This window comes from Geospiza fortis, unplaced genomic scaffold (genome assembly GCF_000277835.1).
Source record: "Geospiza fortis unplaced genomic scaffold, GeoFor_1.0 scaffold346, whole genome shotgun sequence".
NCBI lineage: Eukaryota > Metazoa > Chordata > Aves > Passeriformes > Thraupidae > Geospiza > Geospiza fortis.
The window spans coordinates 3,002,529-3,024,395 of NW_005054361.1; the positions used below are offsets into that span (position 1 = coordinate 3,002,529).

At 41.0% G+C, this 21,867-nt stretch overlaps 2 protein-coding genes across 2 annotated transcripts in view; one reads left to right on the plus strand and one right to left on the minus strand.

The window, feature by feature from the left end:
- Positions 1-7,714, plus strand: part of ACAD11 (acyl-CoA dehydrogenase family member 11) — a 28,810-nt gene extending 21,096 nt beyond the window's left edge. Inside the window, exons 14-20 of the mRNA XM_014308184.2 lie at positions 1,839-1,905; positions 3,425-3,510; positions 3,702-3,773; positions 4,280-4,434; positions 6,281-6,397; positions 6,815-6,924; positions 7,370-7,714. Of these exons, the coding sequence (XP_014163659.1) occupies positions 1,839-1,905; positions 3,425-3,510; positions 3,702-3,773; positions 4,280-4,434; positions 6,281-6,397; positions 6,815-6,924; positions 7,370-7,484 (722 nt within the window). The 3' untranslated portion in view covers positions 7,485-7,714. The remainder of the gene's footprint in view (positions 1-1,838; positions 1,906-3,424; positions 3,511-3,701; positions 3,774-4,279; positions 4,435-6,280; positions 6,398-6,814; positions 6,925-7,369) is intronic.
- Positions 7,715-8,670: 956 nt separating this feature from the next.
- Positions 8,671-21,867, minus strand: part of DNAJC13 (DnaJ heat shock protein family (Hsp40) member C13) — a 48,397-nt gene continuing 35,200 nt past the window's right edge. The window contains 15 exon segments of the mRNA XM_031059389.1: positions 8,671-9,509; positions 12,683-12,782; positions 13,592-13,735; positions 14,172-14,312; positions 14,561-14,740; positions 15,702-15,875; positions 16,817-16,859; positions 17,218-17,387; positions 17,815-17,927; positions 18,144-18,218; positions 19,106-19,205; positions 19,557-19,648; positions 20,698-20,875; positions 21,398-21,514; positions 21,854-21,867. The exon segment at positions 21,854-21,867 is cut by the window's right edge and continues 39 nt beyond it. Coding sequence (XP_030915249.1) covers positions 9,412-9,509; positions 12,683-12,782; positions 13,592-13,735; positions 14,172-14,312; positions 14,561-14,740; positions 15,702-15,875; positions 16,817-16,859; positions 17,218-17,387; positions 17,815-17,927; positions 18,144-18,218; positions 19,106-19,205; positions 19,557-19,648; positions 20,698-20,875; positions 21,398-21,514; positions 21,854-21,867 — 1,739 coding nt within the window. The 3' untranslated portion in view covers positions 8,671-9,411.

Sequence of the window (21,867 nt, forward strand, 5' to 3'; positions counted from 1 at the left end):
AGGAATCTGCTGTCCTTTGCTGTTCTTAGATAGGAACAAGCACATATGAGATTGGAGTATTCATTTGCCTTCCAGAAATGTGCACAAATGATTTAGAACATCTAACCAGATGTCTAGCTCTCAGTGAACTCCTCACTGAGTTCAACATGAAAGCTTCTTCTGAGGTTTTGTGAGTTTTTTGGGGTTTTTTCATACAATATGGTTAAATTTGCCCTTTTTTTGAAGCAGGGATGTGACTTGAGGATTATTTACAAAACAGTTTTTCAGGAGTTTCCAGAAGGTCAAAACATCTTTTGTTGTAAACCTCACTTGAACATAGGTCTCTTTTAGAAAATAGCACATGTGCAATTCTTTACCTTCCGTGGAAATAGAGAAGAGTCAAATACCCCTTGTGCAGGGGTGACATTTCCTTGTGCAGGGTAGTACCCTGCAAAGCATATGTTGGGTCATTTGGGGCTGATCAAGCTGCTTGTTGCAGTTGCCCAAATGAGCCAAGTGTTTGGGATCCAGTTTGGTAATTTTTTTTTACCGAGTTGATTTAGGCCTCTGCCCAAAGCTTTTCACTTGGATTTTTAGCTTGTTGGCATTGTACGTGGGCCACTCTTTAAGCCCTCTCTGGAAACAGTGGCTAAGAGCCATATTGCAGAAGAGGAAAGTAAATATCTGGCAGTCTGGCCCCACAAACAGGCAGTGTTTATCACAATTAAATAAATCTCTCTCCCACTTCCTGGCCATCACAGTGGCTGTTTGTAGGAGGAAGTGGCTCAGCTCAAAGCCAGGTGGTTGTATTGTCCAGACCAGAGTCTCCCAAGCCTTGTAAGAACAGCTGCCAGAGAAGTCATAAAGTTGTATTTGCTTCTAAGCTCAGAAAAAAGCCAAGCTGCTACAGATCAAGCCTTGAATTGAATCTCTACAAAGCTTGTTATCTGCACTAAAAAATTACTGATTGCTACACCCATCGGGTATTTTCCCTAGCTTTATTGTTTGTGGGAGGCTTTGAAAGGAATGAGAGCATGCTTTGGTACTAAGAAACCTTTAAAGAAAAAGACAGGGAGGATTAAGGATCATAGAAATGTTGTTTTAATCAGTTGTACAATCTTCTTCAGGACTATTATATTAAAGTGCTTTCTTTATGCTACAAAGGCTTAATAAATATGTCCATAATAAGAAACATCTCAAGTAATGTTATCAATGCTTGGAATGCTAACAGGCTATTTTCAGGTAACAATTTTCACTCAGATCTTTCTTCAAAGTGCAATTTAAAATAATTTGTGTAAAGGGGGAGAAGTCCTGCATTCCAGAGAAGTTATGCTGAAGTAGTAGCAAAGTTATCACGGTAACTCTTTGATAGCCCTATCTGCATAATTTGGTTATAACATGGTTGGTGTTTCATTCCCACATAGACCCCCCAGTCTTTATAGGTTGAAGAAGTTCTTTTGAAAGTTTTACTTTTGAAATGGCAGCTTGTCACCTTGATAGATGTGCTGTTGTATCACACTTATTTGCTCAGCTGTAATAGAGACTGAATCAGATTCCAGTAATCAGATTCCATTTCAAGTACCTTCTTGTTCCCTTTTTATAGGAATAGGTGATGAACCTGGAGGGTTTGGATGTTTGGCTTTTCATGTTCCCCTTCCCACAAGTCAGCTCCCTTTTACACATTAAGTACTAATGTGTATTTTGTTCTGGTGTGCTATTCAGAATATAAACACAGGGGTAGATTGCATTTCCTGCCTCACAAAAGGAAGGCAGTAGGGTTTCTTGCTATGAAACTTAATTTGATTTGACATTGAGAAGTTATACTAAAAACAATTTTTGTGTTTGCCACTTTTTTTAAGGTGCTGGGAACCCAAATTGCAAAGTTGCAATTGTAATGGGCAAAACCAAAAACTCATCAGCATCCAGGTAAGAATTCCTAGGAGACTCAGAATCTCCTAAAACTTGTTCCATGGAGGATGGAACAAGTTTTTGTTCTGCTTGCAAAAATTTTGTTAAGTGAAATGCCATTAGTTGCCTTGACCAGTTGGATGTGCTCCTAAATTAGAAGAATGTTTTAAACCTCAACACCTGTCTCTTGTAGCCTGAGTTCCTGTTTTGCTGTCAGATGCTGTTGACCAAATCCTCCCAATCTTTCCACTGTTACCATCTTCCATTGGCATGCTTCCCACCTCTCTTCATTGCACCAGCTCTAGTGTTTGTGCAGCTGCGTGATGAACTGGATCAGGAAATTTTGGGGGCTTCACTAGCTTTATCTTGGTCACATAAATTTTAGTCTGCATCAATTGTTTAGTCTGCATCAACAACCAACAACCCTGGCTTACAATTTATTTTCTAAGTGTAGTGTATAAAACAATTAACACCAGGAAGAATTAAATAATAATGCTTATATAATAAAACCAAAACTTTTCAGAGCTTTCCTGATCAGAATGGGTACAAGTGGCACATCAGAGACTTGAAGTCACTGATTAAGTTTTCCACAAAGTTATCTGTAGATACAGAAAGTTAAGTCTGAAACATGGGGTGTTGGTAAGGTGAAGCTGTGTAAGCAGAGAGCATTGCACATCTTAAATCAGACCTACGAATTTTATTGCTATATGTGTAAACATAACCCTTACCTCTTCTTCTTTGGCACAAACATGTTCAACTCGTTACCAAACTAGAATTGCAAGCTTTTGCAAAAATTTATACAAGTAATGAATGAAATGCTCCATGTCTGGTGTATTAACATCCCACAGCTTGTAATGCAAAATAATTGTGACATTTATGTCCAAGATGGATTTTAGCCCAAATTCCATGGATAATCTGATGTTTTTAGGTTTGGCTAGGTTCCACCAAGAAGCTATCAGTAACTTGCGCACAGCACCCAGGAGGGTTTGCCTGGAAGTTTTACAGACAGTGGCATTTGTTCAGCTCTTAGAAGCTGAAGAGAATTTAATGGAGGGAATTACGTGACACTCCACTTGCTAGAACTGGAGACTGAATTCACAGACCTGGGGCAGCACCTCCAGTTCTGTGTGACTAAAACTTAAATATTCTGAAGGGATGTAAACATGGGGATGGATTTCTCTTTCCTAAGCTGTAGGCAAGCCAAGATGATGATTCTGATAAACCGGTTTTGAGAACAAAACAGAAAGGTAGAGGGGGAGGAACTGACTGGGTGATACAGAACTGTGTGCACAGAAGTGACAGCAGCAGCAGGAGTTTCTCAGTCATGGTGCATTAGGTGCCACTAATACATTTTCACTTATTGACTGGTGGGTCAAGAAGGGTTGAAGCCACACTGTGTGGCAGGATGGTGCAGGTGGTACAGGTAAATCTCAGCACTGGCTTTATGCGAGTCCTAATTTAAGGATGGAAAATAAAAAAGCAGAAGGGGCAGACAGAAGAGAGGCTCAGATGTAACTGTCCTTTTTGTCTTGATCAGGTACAAGCAGCACAGTATGGTTATTGTTCCCATGGACACCCCAGGGCTGAAGCTGATAAGACCTCTCTCAGTGTTTGGCTACATGGGTAGGTGATCATATTTACCAGCTATATGTGTATTAATTTATTAGCAGGCTCAGAAGCTGCAGTTATACTAATAAATATTGTGTATGAAATAAATCAGTAAAATGGATATATAGAAGAAGGGTTAGGAACTAGAGGCCTGTATTTTTGTCCTCCTTCATTTTACCCTGCTGTTGTGTTTTCTGTCTTTGTAGATGAGTTCCATGGAGGACATTTTGAGATACACTTCAATGAGGTGCGAGTACCTGTCTCCAATATAATACTGGGTGAGTTTCAGCACTGATTTATTTTTAATACATACAATACATGAACCAAGCTTTATGAGACAGTGGTTTGTGTCATGAATCACCAGAAGTTATTTTAAACAGCTCTGGTCAGTTGAGGGAGCCCACTCTTCCTTTAGCAGCCTTCCTGCTGTTTGAATGTACCTTAGAGCAGAAGGAAGGAGGGCAGCTCTGGCTGTCATGCAAATATCATTGCCTTGAGGTAGAGCAAAGCAAAGTCTTTAAGTGCTGTTCTTCCCCCAAAACCAGCTCTTGCAGACTTTACAGACTTTTAGAAACAATGTTGTGCTGCACTCCATGGCTGTTGGCAGAACTGAAAAAGAAATAACAAGCAGGCCACCGCTGTGGTCCCCTGCAGGGAGAACTCTGCTCTCTCACTTAGTGGAGATCCTGATTTCTTTTATTTCCCCTCCGCCTCTTCACTTCTGCTTGGAGCCCTGGACCCTTCCAAGAGGGAGTTTGCAGAGCCTGTTTTTCTTTCCAACCAGGTGAGGGCAGGGGGTTTGAGATAGCCCAGGGCCGGCTGGGGCCGGGCCGGATCCATCACTGCATGCGGTCCCTGGGTGCAGCCGAGGCCGCTCTGGAGATCCTGTGCCAGCGCGCGGCTCAGCGCGAGACCTTCGGCAAGAAACTCTATCAGCACGTAAGCACCTTCCCTCTTTGGCCCTGTTCACACGCTCCACACACTGACCTTTGTTCTGCCCACACACAGCCTTGTGGCTCTGATAATGGACATGGCAGCAGCTGTGCCCTAACCTTGAATTCCTATTCATAAAGCTTTGGGGGGCAAAGGGAAAAAAAACCAAACCATATTGCAAGGCTCTCATTTTTCACCATAATCTACAGCATCTTTTTCTTTTTTTTTCCCTTTGCAATGTGCAATGAATTAGATACCTTTTGCTGGATTTGAATGTGGATTTTTTCACTGTGTGTTGTTCTCTGCTTTTCCCGATCAATTTGGACAGGTATTTTTTCAGGCATGCAGTTTATGCTTCTGTTACAATCTGAGTTCACCATTTTTGTGTATCCATTCTGTCACCTGGCTGTCTCCATTCAGAACCACTGGAGACACTTAGGGGTCTAAATTTCACTGAAAATGTTACTTCTTTGATCAAATATTTGTAGTTGATTATGAAAGTACAGACCACATCAAGGGAAGATTGGAGATTTTGCTCTTATCTTGCTCAGGATTGAAATACTGTTTCATGAGCAAGAGCTTGCTAAAATAATAAAAATATGACAGTCTGCTTTGTATAAGAACCATCAGAGTTTGGTAGTTGGTCTGTCATATTTCAAGTGTTCCTTAATTTTTCCCAACAGCTAGGATAGCTTTATTGGAAAAAAAAACCAAGTAAAAGCAATGGAAAGAGGAAATTGAATTAGCATCTGGCACAGATTGTAGCAAATTGTTTGTGCAGATCCAGAGGGAGCAACTTTACATATCTGTATTTCCAGTCATATCATTTCCCAACTTCCCATCACCACTGTAACCTGGAATGAGTAAGAGGTGCATGAGGCACACTCTGGCTCTCAGAAGCTTGTTGAAGTAACAGTGATGTTTGATGAAGCCACAGGCCTCATCTGGAGGCAGCTGTGGAGCCCATGCAGGTCCTTCACAGTGAGGATGGCTAAGACAAGGTGAGGCTGGTGGCTTCCCTGAGTACCAGTGTGCCTGCCCCCACCCAGGCCATCATTTATGACCCCAGGAGCTGTTGACTGAAGAGAACTCAACACCCCACCCAGTTTCGGATCACCTTGGCTGCAACCAGCCAAGCTGAGCTTCCAGACTGCACTGAAGCAAGTGCTGCACATTTGCTTTTGTGTGCTACAAAATCCACTGCCCTAGAAGTGGAGGCTGGGTCAGGCTCCAAACAGTTTTTGCGCTGACATGCATCACAAACATTTGTTTCTCCTGTGGTATGTTGGCTGCAGGGGGGAATTAGCTAAGAAGAGCAGGGAAGGGCTGCCAAGATCATAACTTCATTTTGGATCCAGAGAATTTCGAATTTATCATCAGTCAGAGGCAGCAGGCACCACCCTGCAGCTGTTTGCCTCTGTGTCATGCACCATCCAGGACCAGTTTAAGCAGAACAAGGAATTCCTCTCCCCTTTCACCCCCCTAGTTCTATATACTGGGGTTTATCATATGGAGAGAAGGCTTTAAGGGGTGGTAAAAAGTAAAGAAAAGCAGGGAGGAAAAAGCAGGCATGGATGAGCTTCAGTAAAATGGCCAGCACACAGTGGGGTCTGATCAGGTGCCAGAATCCACAGGTTTTTTTTTTTGTTTCCTGGCAGGAGAAGAATTGCTCTATCTTTAATATTTCTGTTAGTCAAGTGTTTTCTTTATTATGCCTCATCTTAGATACGCTTTAATTTGCACACAAGTGGCTGTAGGTTGACTGAACATGCACATGCTGAGGAAGAGGGGCAGCTCCATGTGTGCTCAGAGCCATTAACTGATGTCCTGATGTTGGCTTTGGGATCTGCAGGAAGTTGTTGCCCACTGGATTGCAGAATGCCGTCTTAGCATAGAACAGGCTCGCCTGCTCACACTACAAACAGCCCGCAAGATCGACATGTTGGGCAACAGAAGAGCAAGGAGAGAGGTAAATTTTATTTTTGGGCAGCTAGGACTTGGTGGATGCAATGCCTGTGCATTCAGCTGGTTAAAAGACAAGGTAAAACATATTGTTAAACATTATTATTTTAAGTGTAGAGTATAAATTCATGTTGAAAAGAGCCTTAAGATATGCTTTTAATTGTCAGAAGACTGGGGAGTGATCTCAGTCAGAAGCAGAGATGAATCTGTTCAAGCCTTGCTTGCTTGTCTCAACACAGGAAGATAGTTTTGAGTGACTGGAAACAGTTTTACCATCCCCTGCTAACGGGAACAGCAGAGCTCTCATCCAACCCCAAGAGGAAGGAATGTACTGAGAGATACCAATATTCAATAGAAGTGTTAGGTAAATATTTTCACTTGCTTATGAAACTATTACTGGTAATGTGAGTTCTTCTAACCACAGGTAGCCATGACCAAAGTGGTTGTTCCACGAGCTGTGCTTAAAGTGATTGACTGTGCAGTTCAAGTGTGTGGTGGAGCTGGAGTTTCCCAGGATTTTCCTTTGGCGTTCATGTGAGTGAAAGGAGATTTCCTGTAGATTCTAAGCATTTTTCTTATGATCATTTATAACACCAGTACATGCTGTTTCACCTCGGCATGAAATAATAGCGTATGTCCCTTTAAGCTATAAATTTAAAACAATTGTTTTTATAGTGCAATTAGCCTTACAAAAAATAAAAGCTGGCACTGGACCTAAAATAGTTCTTATCAGCAGTAGAGAGGATGTGCTTCTAAAACTTAATGTTATCTCTTATGGCCCTGGGGAGAACCGAAACTTCTGAATTCCCAGCCCACCCATCTCAATCCTGCTAGGAAGACTTTGCTGCAGTATCTCCCATGTGACAGCACCTTTCCAAGCAAGGAGTGTCAAAAGGGCAGCAAAAGCAGTGCTGAGAGCTCCTGTGTGGCTGCTGTGGCAGGTCAGGAGGCCAGGCCTAACTCAGCTCTCCCCTCACAGGTTCGCGTCCATACGCACCTTGCGCCTGGCAGACGGGCCTGATGAAGTTCATCTCTCAACAATTGCAAGGTGGGAACTCCTTGATCAGTCCAAGAAGCTCACTGCAAAAATCTAATGTCAGCATAAAGCCTTCTCTAATGGAGGGAAGATTAAGGAAAAATTTCAGTGTAATAATGGTATCTAAGGTAAAACTGAATGAATACAAAAACTTGATTCTAACCGGAAGCAATTCTCTCACTATTTTCACTTCTTATACTTAATAATTATGGGCTTGCTTTTAACAATTTGCAGAACACTGTCTGAGTTTCTTTGTAATACTAAATAAAATCTATTTTCTAACAGGCCTAAAGTGCTTTCTTTGTTCTGAATCAAAGCATTTTATCCTTTTATTGTAAACAAAGCAGTTTTGAGTCAAAAGTGCCGCAATTTAATTTATTGCAAGCTAGGCTAAACTTCTGAATTTGTTAAACGGACAAACGCTGGAGGTAGTACCTTGCTTTTTCTTTTCCAAAGCTCAGCTGCAGTCCAACCCTCTACTCACCAGTTCCTGCTCTCAGCTGCCTTCCTTGTCACTGAGACTACACTCAGTCCTGCCCCCAGCTCCCCCAAGTGAGACTCAGGGCAGCACAGAAGGCTGGAGCCTGGAGTTAGGAAATCAATGGAGTGATTCCTGGAGTTAAGATAATCACTTCTCAGCTTACACAGGGCTGGTAACTTAAGGGCAGTGAAGTTAAGGACACAAGGGTTTACGGTTTGCAATGACAAACTCCCCCCTCCAAGCTCCTTCCTGTTGGAGCCTGGGGAGAACACCCTGAGCTTGGCTCATTCTTCAGGATGAGGCTGTGCCAGTTCTGTTCTTGAGCCCAGAGCCAAGTGCTTGCCTAAGGGTGTCCAGCTACAGCTGCAGCAGTCACTCAGGGGATACAGTGGCAGAGTACCTAGAACTAGAAGCACTCCACGAAGTTCCTTACCTCATGATACTTAAAACTAAGATTATAACCTCTTTTGAGAAAGCAGTAATTCTTGTTTACATTTCCATCCACCTTAGTTTCCTCTTGCTTCCTGCCAAGAATGTTTTCCAGGAAGTTGAGAGTGTCAGCAGGTCAGTGGCTGAAATGCACTTCAACTACAAAACCACCTGCACTACTACATGTGGTTCAGGAGTTCTGCACTAGGCTGCACAAAGTGTTTTTTCAACCAAGAATGCCCAGGATCATATTGAGCCACGTTCCAGTTAGGGTCTTGGATTGCCCTCATTTCTCTCACTTTCAATGAACAGCTAGACAAGAATACCACCTTTATCTCATTAACAAGGCTCTTAATTCCCTTTATTTTAAAATTCTATGTACATATGAATGATCTGTATAATGTACACTCAATATAGAAAGTTTTTATATACTGGATAATGTATAGAACATTTCACAATTACACTAATTTCTTACATAACATGTCAACTTTTTAAGGTTGTTTTGCTGAAGCTTCGTCAATTTGGTCAAGCCAGTTATACATACAAATGTCTAATGCTGTTTGATCTGAGGAAGAAGATAATGTTAATGATTAAGGACATGAGTGAATTGGTGCAGGAACAAACCCTTTCAGGTCATGTTCAATGGAAGTGATCACATCAGACTGAGAAATGAAGGGATGCCCTTTTAGTGGGGTCGGTGAGGTCAAAGTTATTTTAGCCCAACTCCTCTAGACTGTAGCTCAACTCCAGTCATGCTAATTCGTAAAATATAAAAACTAGGAAAGTTTGATTCACAGTCTTGTAAACAAATATAAAGGAACAAAATGTGCTTATGTACAACAAGAAAAAATTCTTGTGTACCCATTTCAGCTGATCCACAGAGTACTTTCTTGTGTTACAGTGTGGAAGTTAGAATCACTGACTTTTCCTAGAAAAAAAAAGTCATAGAAAAAAGGAATAACACTGTCATAAACACCTGGCAAGGCAGTAAGTTCACTTCAATGTATTGGAGGAAAGTGCTGTTCCTCATCACTGGCCAGTCTGCCTTTGTCTCTTCCACAAGGATTTCCAGTCCTTAGCTGACATCTCCCACTTCGTTGTCTACCGGGGGTGGTACGTTGGGCATTACGGATGACGTTGTCCCTGCAGTGAGGTAACCAGCAACTCCAGGGCCTTTCAGGAGGAAAACAAATACTGGGGATTAGTTCTCCTTCTACTACGTGACTGAACAGCTTTATTCCCTCTGGTAACACCCAGATACATCATCTGAGCCAACCAGATGCCTTACACAAGAACATTTAAGAGTTTTACTTTAGATTCTTTAAAATCTAGGAACACTAGAAACTAAGACTTCTTAGTCTACCAAGTGGAATAGCTTGTAGGGACCATTTTTGGGCTTGCTCAGTTTTTTTTAATTCTGATATGCCAAATAAGTGAAAAAGAACCCCAACCACCTTCACTACCCATCTCACCTTCCATCATGGAAGCAGCAGTAAAGCGGGGATGGCCTTCCTTTGTTAAAGAAAGGCCCTGCATTGGAATTAAAGTGAGTTCAGTCATGTGTTCCACTACTAGGCTCCTTGTGTATCTTTTCAGAGTTGTAAAGGTTTTCCCAGCTGCCCAGGAAGCCCAACGGGCTGCCCCATGAAGAAACAGAACTGCCTAAAGCTTGTCTAGCCAGCATTTTGTGCCTTCAGTTGGAATAAAGTGACAGCATTCTTGGGATATGGAAATTCTATACTGGAGATGCATGACTCACACCATTACTAAGTTTCTATGTTGATTATAATAGGGGCAATCAGTTTTGCCCTGCAGGCAAAGCCCCTCTGCCTGGAATTAAAAATTTAGTCATAGTGAAACTTTCAACAAATGCAATAAAAATTTAGGTTGCAGCATGAAGTGTTTTAACAGTAATTTTTATCATATTAGTGACTAGAAAACTGATCACTCACAAAACGTTCCTGCACCAATACAACGATTGACTTGGTGTCAGGCCTCCAGCCTACACTGCCAGTATTCAACATACTAAGTTCTGCTGGGTCCTGTACTCTTCCCCTTTAAGCCATACTCACTGAGTTCTCCCAGATTTACTATTCTTTCCTGCCCCACCCTCCTTTCTCACAGTTAGGCCAGAACATCCGAGTGTGGTTGGTCTCCCTGCAAACAGTCCCACACTACTACTGCAAGGCAGAGAGCAAAGCAAGCAGTGCCTCTGGCCATAAAAAGCTCTCTGGCTGCAGGAGGCAACCTCTCTTTGCCAGCCCATCAGTGGAACCTGCCAAGTGTCACACCCACTGCTACCCATCCTAGTGCAAAAATTCCCCATAGTTATCTTGTGCCTCAAGCTTTTCCATTATGAAGAAATCCTAACACAGTTCCAAAGCTGAATTCCTGTGTAGTACCAGCAAGTACCAGCCAGTGCAGGTGTCAGTGTGGTGTGTCGGTGTTGGGCGGTTTGGGACCAGGCATTTGTACAGCTCTAGGGCATGCATCTGTTACTCGGAATGCAGCGAGCGCAGCGTGCGTTCTGCGAGGTGGTATCTACCTGCTTTAGAGAGCTACACAGAAGTTAGCAAGCTGCCTGACACAGCAGATCTAAAGCCCACTTCTCAGGTGAAGGGGACTGCTGCCAGTTAGAAGGGAAGGAGAAGAGACACCTGAAGGAAGAGAAATAAGCAAGGGAAGTTTCAAGGGAAGTGCAAATAGCAAAGCAATTTGAAGCAAGACATAAGGCAGAATACAAGATAAGAGAGGTTAAAAATAAAGCTTGGTTTCCATCTACACTTTGCAGTTGTACAGCACCTTCATTCTACATTGGCAAGCACTTAAACATTAGGCAATTTAAAAGCAGCACGGGCCTCAAGGTGATTGGAAAACTGTATTGCCCCCAGTCTCAAGCCTGACCACATCTGGTGCAGTATCAGTTCTTGGCCAATAATCAATCAGCATTTTCTTTGTATTCCTAAATTTATAGTATTTATGCAAATATGAAGGAAATTCAGTACAAACTGAATCAGTTCCAGTGTTCTTTGTCAAACTGGCATTAAACAATACAAAACCAGAAAACCCCTGTTCAGAGCTAAAGCACAGAGTCCTGTGTGAAAAAAATGCATCAAGTGGTGCAATACCTACTCTCAAAATACAAGCAACTACTTCTAGAAGGTATAGGTCCTGACTTGAAAGGCTCAAAATACATGCTAGTATCTTGCAGGAAAAACTCTGGCCATCTGATTTACACCTCATTAGTTCAGTTATGCTCAAAAGCTTTACCAAGATTCCTAAATTGGGTTAGATGAGAAAGTTCCATGCGGCACATGGCTGTGTCCACACTGGCTTGTCACAAGGGACTTTCAAACCTCACCTGTGAGGCAAAGCTTTTAAGACCAAGTGTTTATTCAGCTGATGGCTACTGAGGAACCAGAAGTTTGCAGACAGTTTGCTGCAATGCCATTATTTGCTACATATGAAAACATTTTATATGATAGTGATGTTTTGGACTGTGACACTGTGTCTGTCAAGTGCTGCTCAAGTGAAGGAAGAACAGGAGTTGATTTGCAGTGACATAACTGATCTGGGATTATGTCTGCACCATGCAAGGAAGTTCTCTCAGTTGCCAACCTTATTGTGCACACAGTGCACAGCACACACAGCTAAAATGCTCTTCACTACCAGTGGGGCTGGGGTGCATCTGAGGTGCCATTTCAGTCTTGGTGGCACTAAGCAGGGGACCCACCCAAGGTGCATCACTGCAGCAGTGAAGCAAATGCTGCAAGCTCCACATACAGGCATGAGACCACCCTGGCAGGCCACTGATTCTGGCTGGAACATAGTCTCATACTCCAACCTATTAGTATTCCAACTTTTCCAACAGTACAACTACCTGCCTAACCCTAAAGTTGTGTTAATTCACACTGATACAGCCAACTGATACAGACAGTCTGAGTGATTCTGAAGACAGTTGACACATCCCTCCAACTGCAGACAAATTTGTGTTCTAGAACTGAATTAGACTGATCCTGAGAAAGCATGGAAAGCTATTGTCATTCATCAATTACACCTCTGCTCTATCATAACAGAATATTTGCAAGTCTTGCCAGTGCCCAGATTCTGTTGCTAAGTATGTAAACAGTAAAGACTATGCAGAGAAAGACATTCTCAACCAGCAAGAAGTTTACCTTTTAGTGTATGTTTTAAAAACTTACTGTATTTTTACAGCACTGACTGTTCAGACCACGTGATGGCACTAGATCCTGGGGATAAACAGTAACTCCAGAGTCCAGTGTGACAATTAAGTAACAGTTCAGGATAATTCAGGACATAAACAGGAAGGAGTTGCTATTGCTAACCTGTGAGGTATCCTGATGTTTGTGTATCAGAAATGAACAAGTCGTGTTTCTGATCCTTGAAGGCACTCCAAACAGAAGAACGGGACAGAATTTCATTTACCTGCAGTATTTGAAGAGATAACAGAGTGGGCAAGTGCCATTTGTCATGTTCTAGGCAAACCAACCCATTTTCTATTGCCAAACCTTTCTGAAGGGATTACACCAAAGAATGTGGCAGTAGTTCAGGCTGCAATATGGAATTCATGCACATTTCCAAGGAGACTTGCTTTTCCATGTGAATTGTGCAGCTGAACACAATGCTCAAAAGAAGTTATTCAGTAGCTTCACTTTATGCTTTGTTCCCCAGAAAGGTGACAAGGAAAAGCAACCCTAGAAGCTGCCCTTGCCACTCACTGACAGCTGAGGGAGAATAGGACTTTTCCTGTACTAGAGCAAGATAGGGACTACTTGGAAGAAAGAAATATTCCAAGTTTCCTCCCCTTGAGAAAGCTTTCAACAAAAGGGTAAGAGGAAGGCATTAAGAACTAGCAGAGTTACTGGGACAAATTTACTTACATATACATCCATAATGCTGCTGCACTTATGTATTTATTTAGAAAACAGAAGAGAAATTTACATTTATAACACAAATTCTGAAGAGTTGTCAGCTAAAGATAACCAGCTCATAGAACATTTCTGCACTTGGGATTTGTCTTTTTTATTAGTGGTCTTCACATGCATTGAACCAACGACTTCTCCACAAGCAAGAGGTGAAGAAAGTCCAAACCATAATCATTTTGCAGTTGCAGTGTGCTAACACTTTAGGTGGAATGACGCACATGACAGCCAGAAGATTAAAGAAGGGATGTTCAGAGTTTGGTACACACCTACCAAGCGTTAAAGCCCAGATATGGACTTGTGAGTACTTACCTGTTCCCCATACTGCAGGCTACGAGACATGGATTTCAGAGTCTTAACAATCTGAGCTTTTGTTGCAGATGGGCTCTCCAGGGTCTCAAGACCAACACCTTCAAGCAGCTTCAGAAGATAAGGGACCAAATCTGCTTTCAAAGCCTGCAAACATACCCAAATGAGTTGTCTTAACACAGACAGGAAATTCCATAAAGAATTTTTATATCACTTGCATTAGTGTGAACCAAAAGCACCAACAGCTATTACTACAAATGCCAAGATGAGTCCATTTTTTCTGAGCTGTATGAATACAAACAAAAGAAAGCAAAGATACTGTCCAGCAATTCTGCTCTATCTAGGTATAAACTCAGTTGAATTAGTTGGCATTCCACTACACTTTCTCAGAGGACACAACACTACCCTGTGCATTAAGCTTCAATGCTCAGGTAACATCCCTGAACAGGTCTGCATTTTACATAGAAAACTTTTCCAGCAAGAAAAGCACATTAGTTAAGTGTCCAGGAGGCTCCCCAGATGCCATTTAAGTTGAACAGTTTAAATATACCACATTTTTACAATCTGAGAATGTACTACTTACTTGGGCTACTAAGTCAGTTTGTTCCTTCTGAAACATTCGATTCAGTGTTTCACAGGCTATCCCAACCACATCTGATCTCTTTTTCATTCCATTCATGAGAGGGCCAATGGTCTCCAGCGATGCCATTGCTCTAACACAAAGCTGTAGAAAGAGAAACATCCTGTGGACTCTATTTTATGCCAAGATTAATGGTTATTGCAGATATGGTCAGCCAACACCACACATTTCTTAGTGTTAAATCTACAATTCTCCATTATTAGCTATAGGTCCCTGCTCACTTGCTACACCGTATTTACAGTTAGAATAATGCCCTTTTAGGAACACTACTAAACCATACAAATAACTCCAGCTATGCTTTTCTCCCCTCAAGCACTTAAATGATTCAGTACCTCATTGTCTGACAATATATGCATGACACGAATGGCACTTTTAGGAATGGCATTGTTCTTGTGATTCATAGCCTGGATTATCTTGTGAAGATGACCAAGAGGAGGAACTTGATCAGCTAGCTGAGGCTGGGCACTGAACAGGCACACAGTTGCTGTGGTAATGGTTTCTAAAGTTTCCCCCTGCAGAAAATTGAGAATCAACAGAAAGTGTAACTCAGTAAAGTATCATCACAATAACAACATTTCTCACTTGCTTTGCATTATAAATTCTTTTCCCTAATGCTTTTATATCACTTTGTTCTCAAACTGTTAAAGCAACAAGTGAAGAACATGATTATCAGCTCCAATAGTGGCAAACATTCACTAGTTCCACAAAGACAGATCACACAGGAATTCCTAAGCACTATTTCTAGCATATTGAGAATCCAGTGTATCTGGCTAAGTTGCTTGGTGGAAGCACTGATAGCATGGATGTTTGGCTGACCACCTGAATTCCTAAAGGATTCTGCAGTCTTTGCAGAAGGACTCGTCATGCCCTAAGTATTCTGCATGCCTCTACGATCTGCTGTCACATCTTTGTAATAAAGGTGCCTGTTTTATTCAACATGCTAGTTAGTTTCCATCCTGCAAGTCTAACACAGAACTTGTCTGAACACTGTTTAAAAATGAATTTTTAAACTGTAACACATTTCCTGTACTCATTACACTAACTAAGGTGGCAGCCTTAGTCACATAATTTATACCAGAGTGGGAACTTAAGTGTTGCAGAAGGACAACAGAAGTCTCAAGAACAGAAAATTTTTAGGTGGTGTAGATTGAGTGCCATTTTTTTAGGTTGGTCAGTCATGGAATAATTAAAAGACACTTCATTCGTTAAGCCTCATCTCTAGCACAAAATAAGTCTCTAAGACTTAACTGAAGGTAATTCTATGGCTTCAGGAACTTTAAAAACCTTGACTCATATTCAGAAGTTGCCTAAACATATCAACACACTTTTACAGAGAGTCAGAAAGCAGACAGAAAACCCCATTTATAATGGGAATAAAATGTGAGAATCAAAGCTAATCAGAAACTAAAAGACTAAAAACTTAAGAATGCTAAACAAATTCAAAGCATAGATTCAGAAAAAAAATCATCTTACATGGGGGTTATTTTTCTCCAGTAGTTCAGTAAACTTTTCCAACAGTGCAATGAGAAATTCTCTTGGTTTCCGTAAAACCCAGGCCGGCTGGGCAATAAAAATCCTGAGGAAGACTCCCCCCACTGAAAGTTCACCTTCTGCCTCACCATACACCACAGCAAAGTCTTCAGGCAGCTGTTGAATTGTAAAGTAGAAGTTATTGACAAGGGTATTTGAGAGACCTAAAACTGTTTCTCTAAGTGGTCAGGGTCACTAACTGCATTCTCCGAAACAGAGCTGTGCAAGGCCAATAAACCCTTCATCTTGAAAGAACATGAGGTAAGAAGTGACAGCAGAAAGAACAGTGCAGTGCAGGCAGTACCATTACAGTGAACTTTGCTTTCAAAGAACACAATTAACTGAACCTACAACTGTAACAGTAGCAAACCCTAGTTCAAGAGAAGCACCAGCAACATGGCTGATGATACAACATCTCTTTCCTTCCTTGCACACTTCAGGGAAAGGTTTGTCACCATCACTCTAGGGAAGCTTCCAGTTTTTATCTGGATCAAAACAGACATTATGATGTGTTTAGAAACTGGTTTAATGTTGAACTAGAGGACTGTTGGAAGGAAATAATGTCTAGCTTTTCACAGGTACTAGGAATCACTACATACTGAAACACCTCATTGATGGGCCTGATGTGAGGGAATGGCTTAAGGACTCGAATATTTTTTGAGACCGAGTGACTTACTAAAGTTACTTCACATTTACCAAGAGCAAGCTTACTATGGCTGCATATTGACAGGACTTTTTTCAGCAAGCCAGTGATGCCTCCTTTGCTGCTGACTTTTGATGAGTTTTAGAATCACCTAAACTATCAAAATATTCAGAGTATGCTGACAGTGGTTTTACCCGTAAGTGTCTCATTTCAAGCTGCAAGTAGTAACAGTAGCATCAATTCAACATTAAAGCAGTTATGTTTTCAGTTATGAACAGTTACGTTTACAGCACAGCAGTCAACTCCTGTTAGTACTTTAAGAGAAAAGCCTGTTAAGATTCCAATACAAGCATCTATTATCATGTGGCTCACAGCCTCCCCGGACACACCCAAAGCAGAAACAGTATACTTTTACCTTCCAGTTAGTGTCAGGGTTGTCCCTCTGAAGTTTAAAGTGCCTTTAAAAAGAAAGTAAGTTTTAATGAGCAGTAAAAGAAGCAGTTGTCTTCTCTACTTGACACCTTAGTCTCCCTCCATCATTGTGAAGCAGCTTCAGTTTCTAAGCTCTGTTCTACCCCCATTGTATCTCTCCAAATCCTACAGCAGTGAGCAAATACCTGGACTGTGCACAAACTGCATCACTGACTTACTGGTACAGTACACAAACAGTGAACAAGTTTATTTCACTGAAGTCTGGCTTGCAAGAATACTACTTTTTACAGGCAGAGCTCTGTCTCACAGCTCTTCTACAGCTACTCTGGCTTACTGCCAGAGTGTCTCAGTTAAAGATAACTGAGTCAGAAGGTTTCCACATACTCAAGCATCATTTCTCGAACTGTTGTTGATACTCTCTCTCTGGAGCTGTCATTCCAAATTAATTCTGGATTTTCATGGGTTCCCTCAAAGATATGAACAGCAGCTTCAGGGTTGTCTCTCATGGCATCCATGAAGACTCCAGGTAAAAATTTCATTAGTGTGATTCTAACCTAGAAGGGATGAACATAAATGACACTTAGTCTATCATATGACACACTAACTGGCAGGACAAGCTTACAGAAATAGAAAACTCCACAATGTCCAACTGTCTTTAATGCAAGAATTGTCAAGTGCTAGACCACAACACCATAAAATAAAACAGTGCCATAATTTCAAAGAGCAATAGCCAGTGACACTGAAATCTAGGTCTCTACTGTAAAGTCATTACAAATGGAAACCAAATTGTTTATACAAGTTACTGTACATACAGCAGCTTCTAGAAGTCTGCTCACAGATTAAAAGTTAAATTATTTTGAAAAAGCCCGATTGCTCCTTACATGAGTGTTTCAGATATAGAAGAGGATTTTTTTGCTCACCTTTAGAGAGATGCAGGTAATATCAAGAAAGAGTTCCAACATGAGCTGTTAAAATTCTTACCTTTGGACCCACCAGCTTATCTGCAGTCATTTTAGCAAAAAGCTCTGCTGTTTGGGCTCGGACCTGCGGATGAGTTGAGTTGCAAAACATATCTAATAAGTAGATTAAAGCACCTGTAACAAAGAGATAGGGAGCATTCAATTTAGTATATTTTTCTGGTCACAATTAGCAAAAATTCTCCAATTCCACACTGATTATTTTAAAGGGAAGAGTCACTGGACTGAACTCCATGCACTTTAGGCCCACTGTTCAAGAGAACTGGACGGAGCCACTCCATGCACTTTAGGCCCATTGTTGCAGACACATTTGCTTTCAGCGTAGTACTGTACCTTTTGCCATGGCCTCTTTAATTATTTTTGTGCTAGATGTCAGAGCATACAAAGTTTCAAGGACAAGCTGCCGACCTGTCAAAATAAAGAGCATTGAGAACTTTATGTCACAGAGAATGAATAAGGGAAGATAAATGTAACTGATCTCAACAGAAAACTGTACCAAAACTGCAATAAAGCTTTGGAAAATTACAAGCTTAGGGATTTCTGCTTACACTACATTAGTTAAGGAATGTCAAATCAATCACACATTCTAATACAGCCTAACTTCTTAATTAGATGCTAATTAGCTAAATTCCCAGGAATAATTTGTCAATGGAACACTACACAATTCAGAAGTAATCAGAGTACCTGCATTTCCTATGTGTCAGGTCACACATTTAAGACAAAAAACTGGTCATACACAACATTTTTGTAAACCATCCTTGTTAGCTTTGGATATGATAGTCACTAATGTTTAAATCAGCTGACAGAAGTGACTTAGCATAGCATAGAGCCTGTGATGACAGAGATGGTCTAAATTTTCCATTTGTTTAAAAAATTATCTATTTCTATTCCTGCTTCCTGTCACGTTCTTTAAAAAAATGGTGATTCCTGTTTGGTAGCTCTGCTTTTCTTATCTAGCAGGGGAATAACTGATAGCTAAAGAATGTTATTAGGACTGGGCATAGAAACACCACGCTTCACTGAGGATGTATTGCAGTACTATCTTTACTGCTCTCATTAATAGCTGAGCAACTGGAATGGAGCACAGCAACAGCTGGGAAGCCTGAGGAAAGCTTTGTTCCAATATATAGGTGTTCTTACTGTAGCTTCTATTCATAACCCAGCTCTCTATCCTATAAAGCTAACAAGACCATTGTAGCCTAAAACTCAGAGCTAATTTCAGCCAGCTGCATTCTTATAAATTCCTGAGTTGGAAACCCCTTCCCTTGCAAGATGGAGAATCCTATGGTACCTACTTGAAGGTAAGGAATGCAGGAGTGCCAGTAAATTGGCAAGGACCATTGCCTCAGCAATGTTGTTAACACATTCTTGATTACTTGTTACTATGTTCACTACCTGCAAAAGATCAGAAACAGCACTTGATTACACTTCAGCTATTCAGACACTTCAGAAAACCCAGTGTATGAAGTCAGCCAATTCACTGGCTGCCAGAACTGATATTTACAACATTTATTCCTGCCACCAAATTGTTTTGTCACTTCAGGCAAGAAGGATGCAAAGACACATGCATGACACATGTTCCTCCAAGGAGGAACTGACATCTTGGAGCCCCAGTCTTAGCATTTTTAGATGCTACTCTAACAGCTACACAACCAAGTTTGTTTATGGTGATTACATAAAGCATCCAGACAGGGAGGTTGGGAGTTTGTGGGGGTTGGTTTGTTTTTTGGTTGGTTTAATTTTTACCTCCAGAGCCAACTGCTGCACCAGGCCAGCTCCATGAACACGCAGAAGGGAGAATATCAACTTAAAGTGCCCTATGCATTCACACTCAGAACCTGCAAGAGACCAAATAAGTTACTCTCCATGCTAGCCAAAGCATTCACTGAAGGCCAATTCCCATGCCCATATTTCACCATACAGAGAGGTGTTAAAGACTACACAGCTGCAAGTAGTCAGCCACAGAAGTTTAAATAACTCATACAGGACAGCACCTGCTACAGAGTTAGAAGATTATGGACTCCTCTCTATTAATCTAGCTTCCACAGAATTTCAGGTCAACAATATCTCAAAAACAAGAGGGTAACTCCCCACTCCAAGGAAAGTAAGTGATGTAATTCTTGGACTACCTAGTTACTTGCATTCTTATAAAACAACTAAACAAATTCCGTAATTTTATTTATCACTGACCATGAAAATCTATTGTCTTCAAAGACACTTGCCCTTTTAGAATGTCCCAGCTCAGAGCAGGCTTGCAGGAGCAGCTGCCTTCAGGTTTATAATTGCAAGCATGGAGAACATCCCAACCAGCAATTATTAGATGCTACAATAGTAACATGGTTTGCTTTCAGAAGTAGCATATAATACAGTAGGAAAACATCCTAATCATTTATCTCAGGCTTTTCCAGTATATACATTGATGCCTGCTCATTAAACTTTGCTGCCCACTCTCAAGAGCATCTTCTCCTCTTGCTTTACTACAGCCGTAACATAGATGCCATTTAGGTTAACTAGCACAAAGTACTCAGTTCAAGGAAGATTTTATGATGCAAGGAAATTTAAAAAACAGTTGAAGATTCTTTGAAGGATTACAGAAAGTTTCTTTCAAGAAGTTTAAGTCTTCCTAGCAACAGCAGAATTTAATTACATTTAAAACCTAATGATTCAGATATGAAAACAGATAAAGCTTGAATTTAACCCAAAATTTTGCTACATTTACTGACAGTGTTTTCCAGGTAAGGGAAAAAGCCAGCAAGCTCATATGGCTTACTAACAATGTTAAAGTCTGTCAGCTTCTTTCTCACTGCAAGATACAGACTACAGAGGTTCAGAGTTTTTAAGGCTGCCCACAGAAGAGTATACAGGGGAAGTTCAGATTTAAGCCTACCTGGGTTGTGTTTTATGACGTTTCTCAGAGCCTCCAGGGCCATTTCAACTCTCCGTAAGCGATCTCCGTGTTGATTGGACTCCACTTTCCCAGTCTGAGTTATCGCCATGAGCGTATGAAGGTACTGTGCTTGTGAGCCTACGTAATCCAAGAGGCTTGCTGCAAATGCTTTAGGGAGCTTTGAAGTACAGATGACAGCATTTTTAGCTGTGTGGTGCAACAGTACTCATAGTAGAAGAAAATGTATGCAAGTAACTTCTACATTTCACATATTCCTTTCTTCTAGACAGGCAGATCTTCTCTATGATCACTATAACACCTGGGTCACATTAAACCCTATTTCTATCTAAACATACACTTAAGAAGCTGCACTACTCCAACAGGTGTGTGTTTGCCCATACATAGAGATTGACTGTAAAGCCAATAGGCACCTCCTGGAATTACTGAATCAACCCAAGTGTCTGCATCACAAGCTTATAGAGAGAAGTCATTAAGACATCTGAAGAGCACAACTTTATGACAGACTTGGTCTTTCAATTTATTCTGCTCCAGTAAAGAGCTTTCTCATAACATGCTGATCTTGAAGGAAATTTCCATAACATTTTGTATTTCCTCCATTCCGTTTGCACTGACAGATAAACAGGAAGAAGTAGCAGTCCAAACACTATTTTTAACAGAAAAATTTTTAGCTACATCTCACCTCTAGTTGGAAGGTAGGGACCTCATTGTAGACTCTAACAAAAACCTCTCCCACAATAAGTTCCTTTGCATGGTCACTGAAGACAAAGTCAGACCCATAGCTCTTGTCACAATCACCCTTTAAGCAGAGATAAGCAGCACAAGCTCAGACAAAAAAATAATCTTGTAGGAAGCATAAAGCTATAATCCCATCATGAAATAGGCAATACTTGAACAGAAAAGTTAATGCTTCAGCAAGTCAGAAGCTCAGACTGAAACATAACACAAAATGAACAAGCAAAATCTTAGGGTTTTTCGTTTTCTTTTATAAACTATGGAATGAAGAAAGTGACTTTGGGGCAGACAACAACGGATACTTGTATTAACCATACAATTGCATCCCAAGAGGATATAGGAAAACACAAAACAGTTTTTTTTTTTTAACTAGTACTGGGATTTAAAGTAAAGAGTATCTTACTCTCTTAATCATGC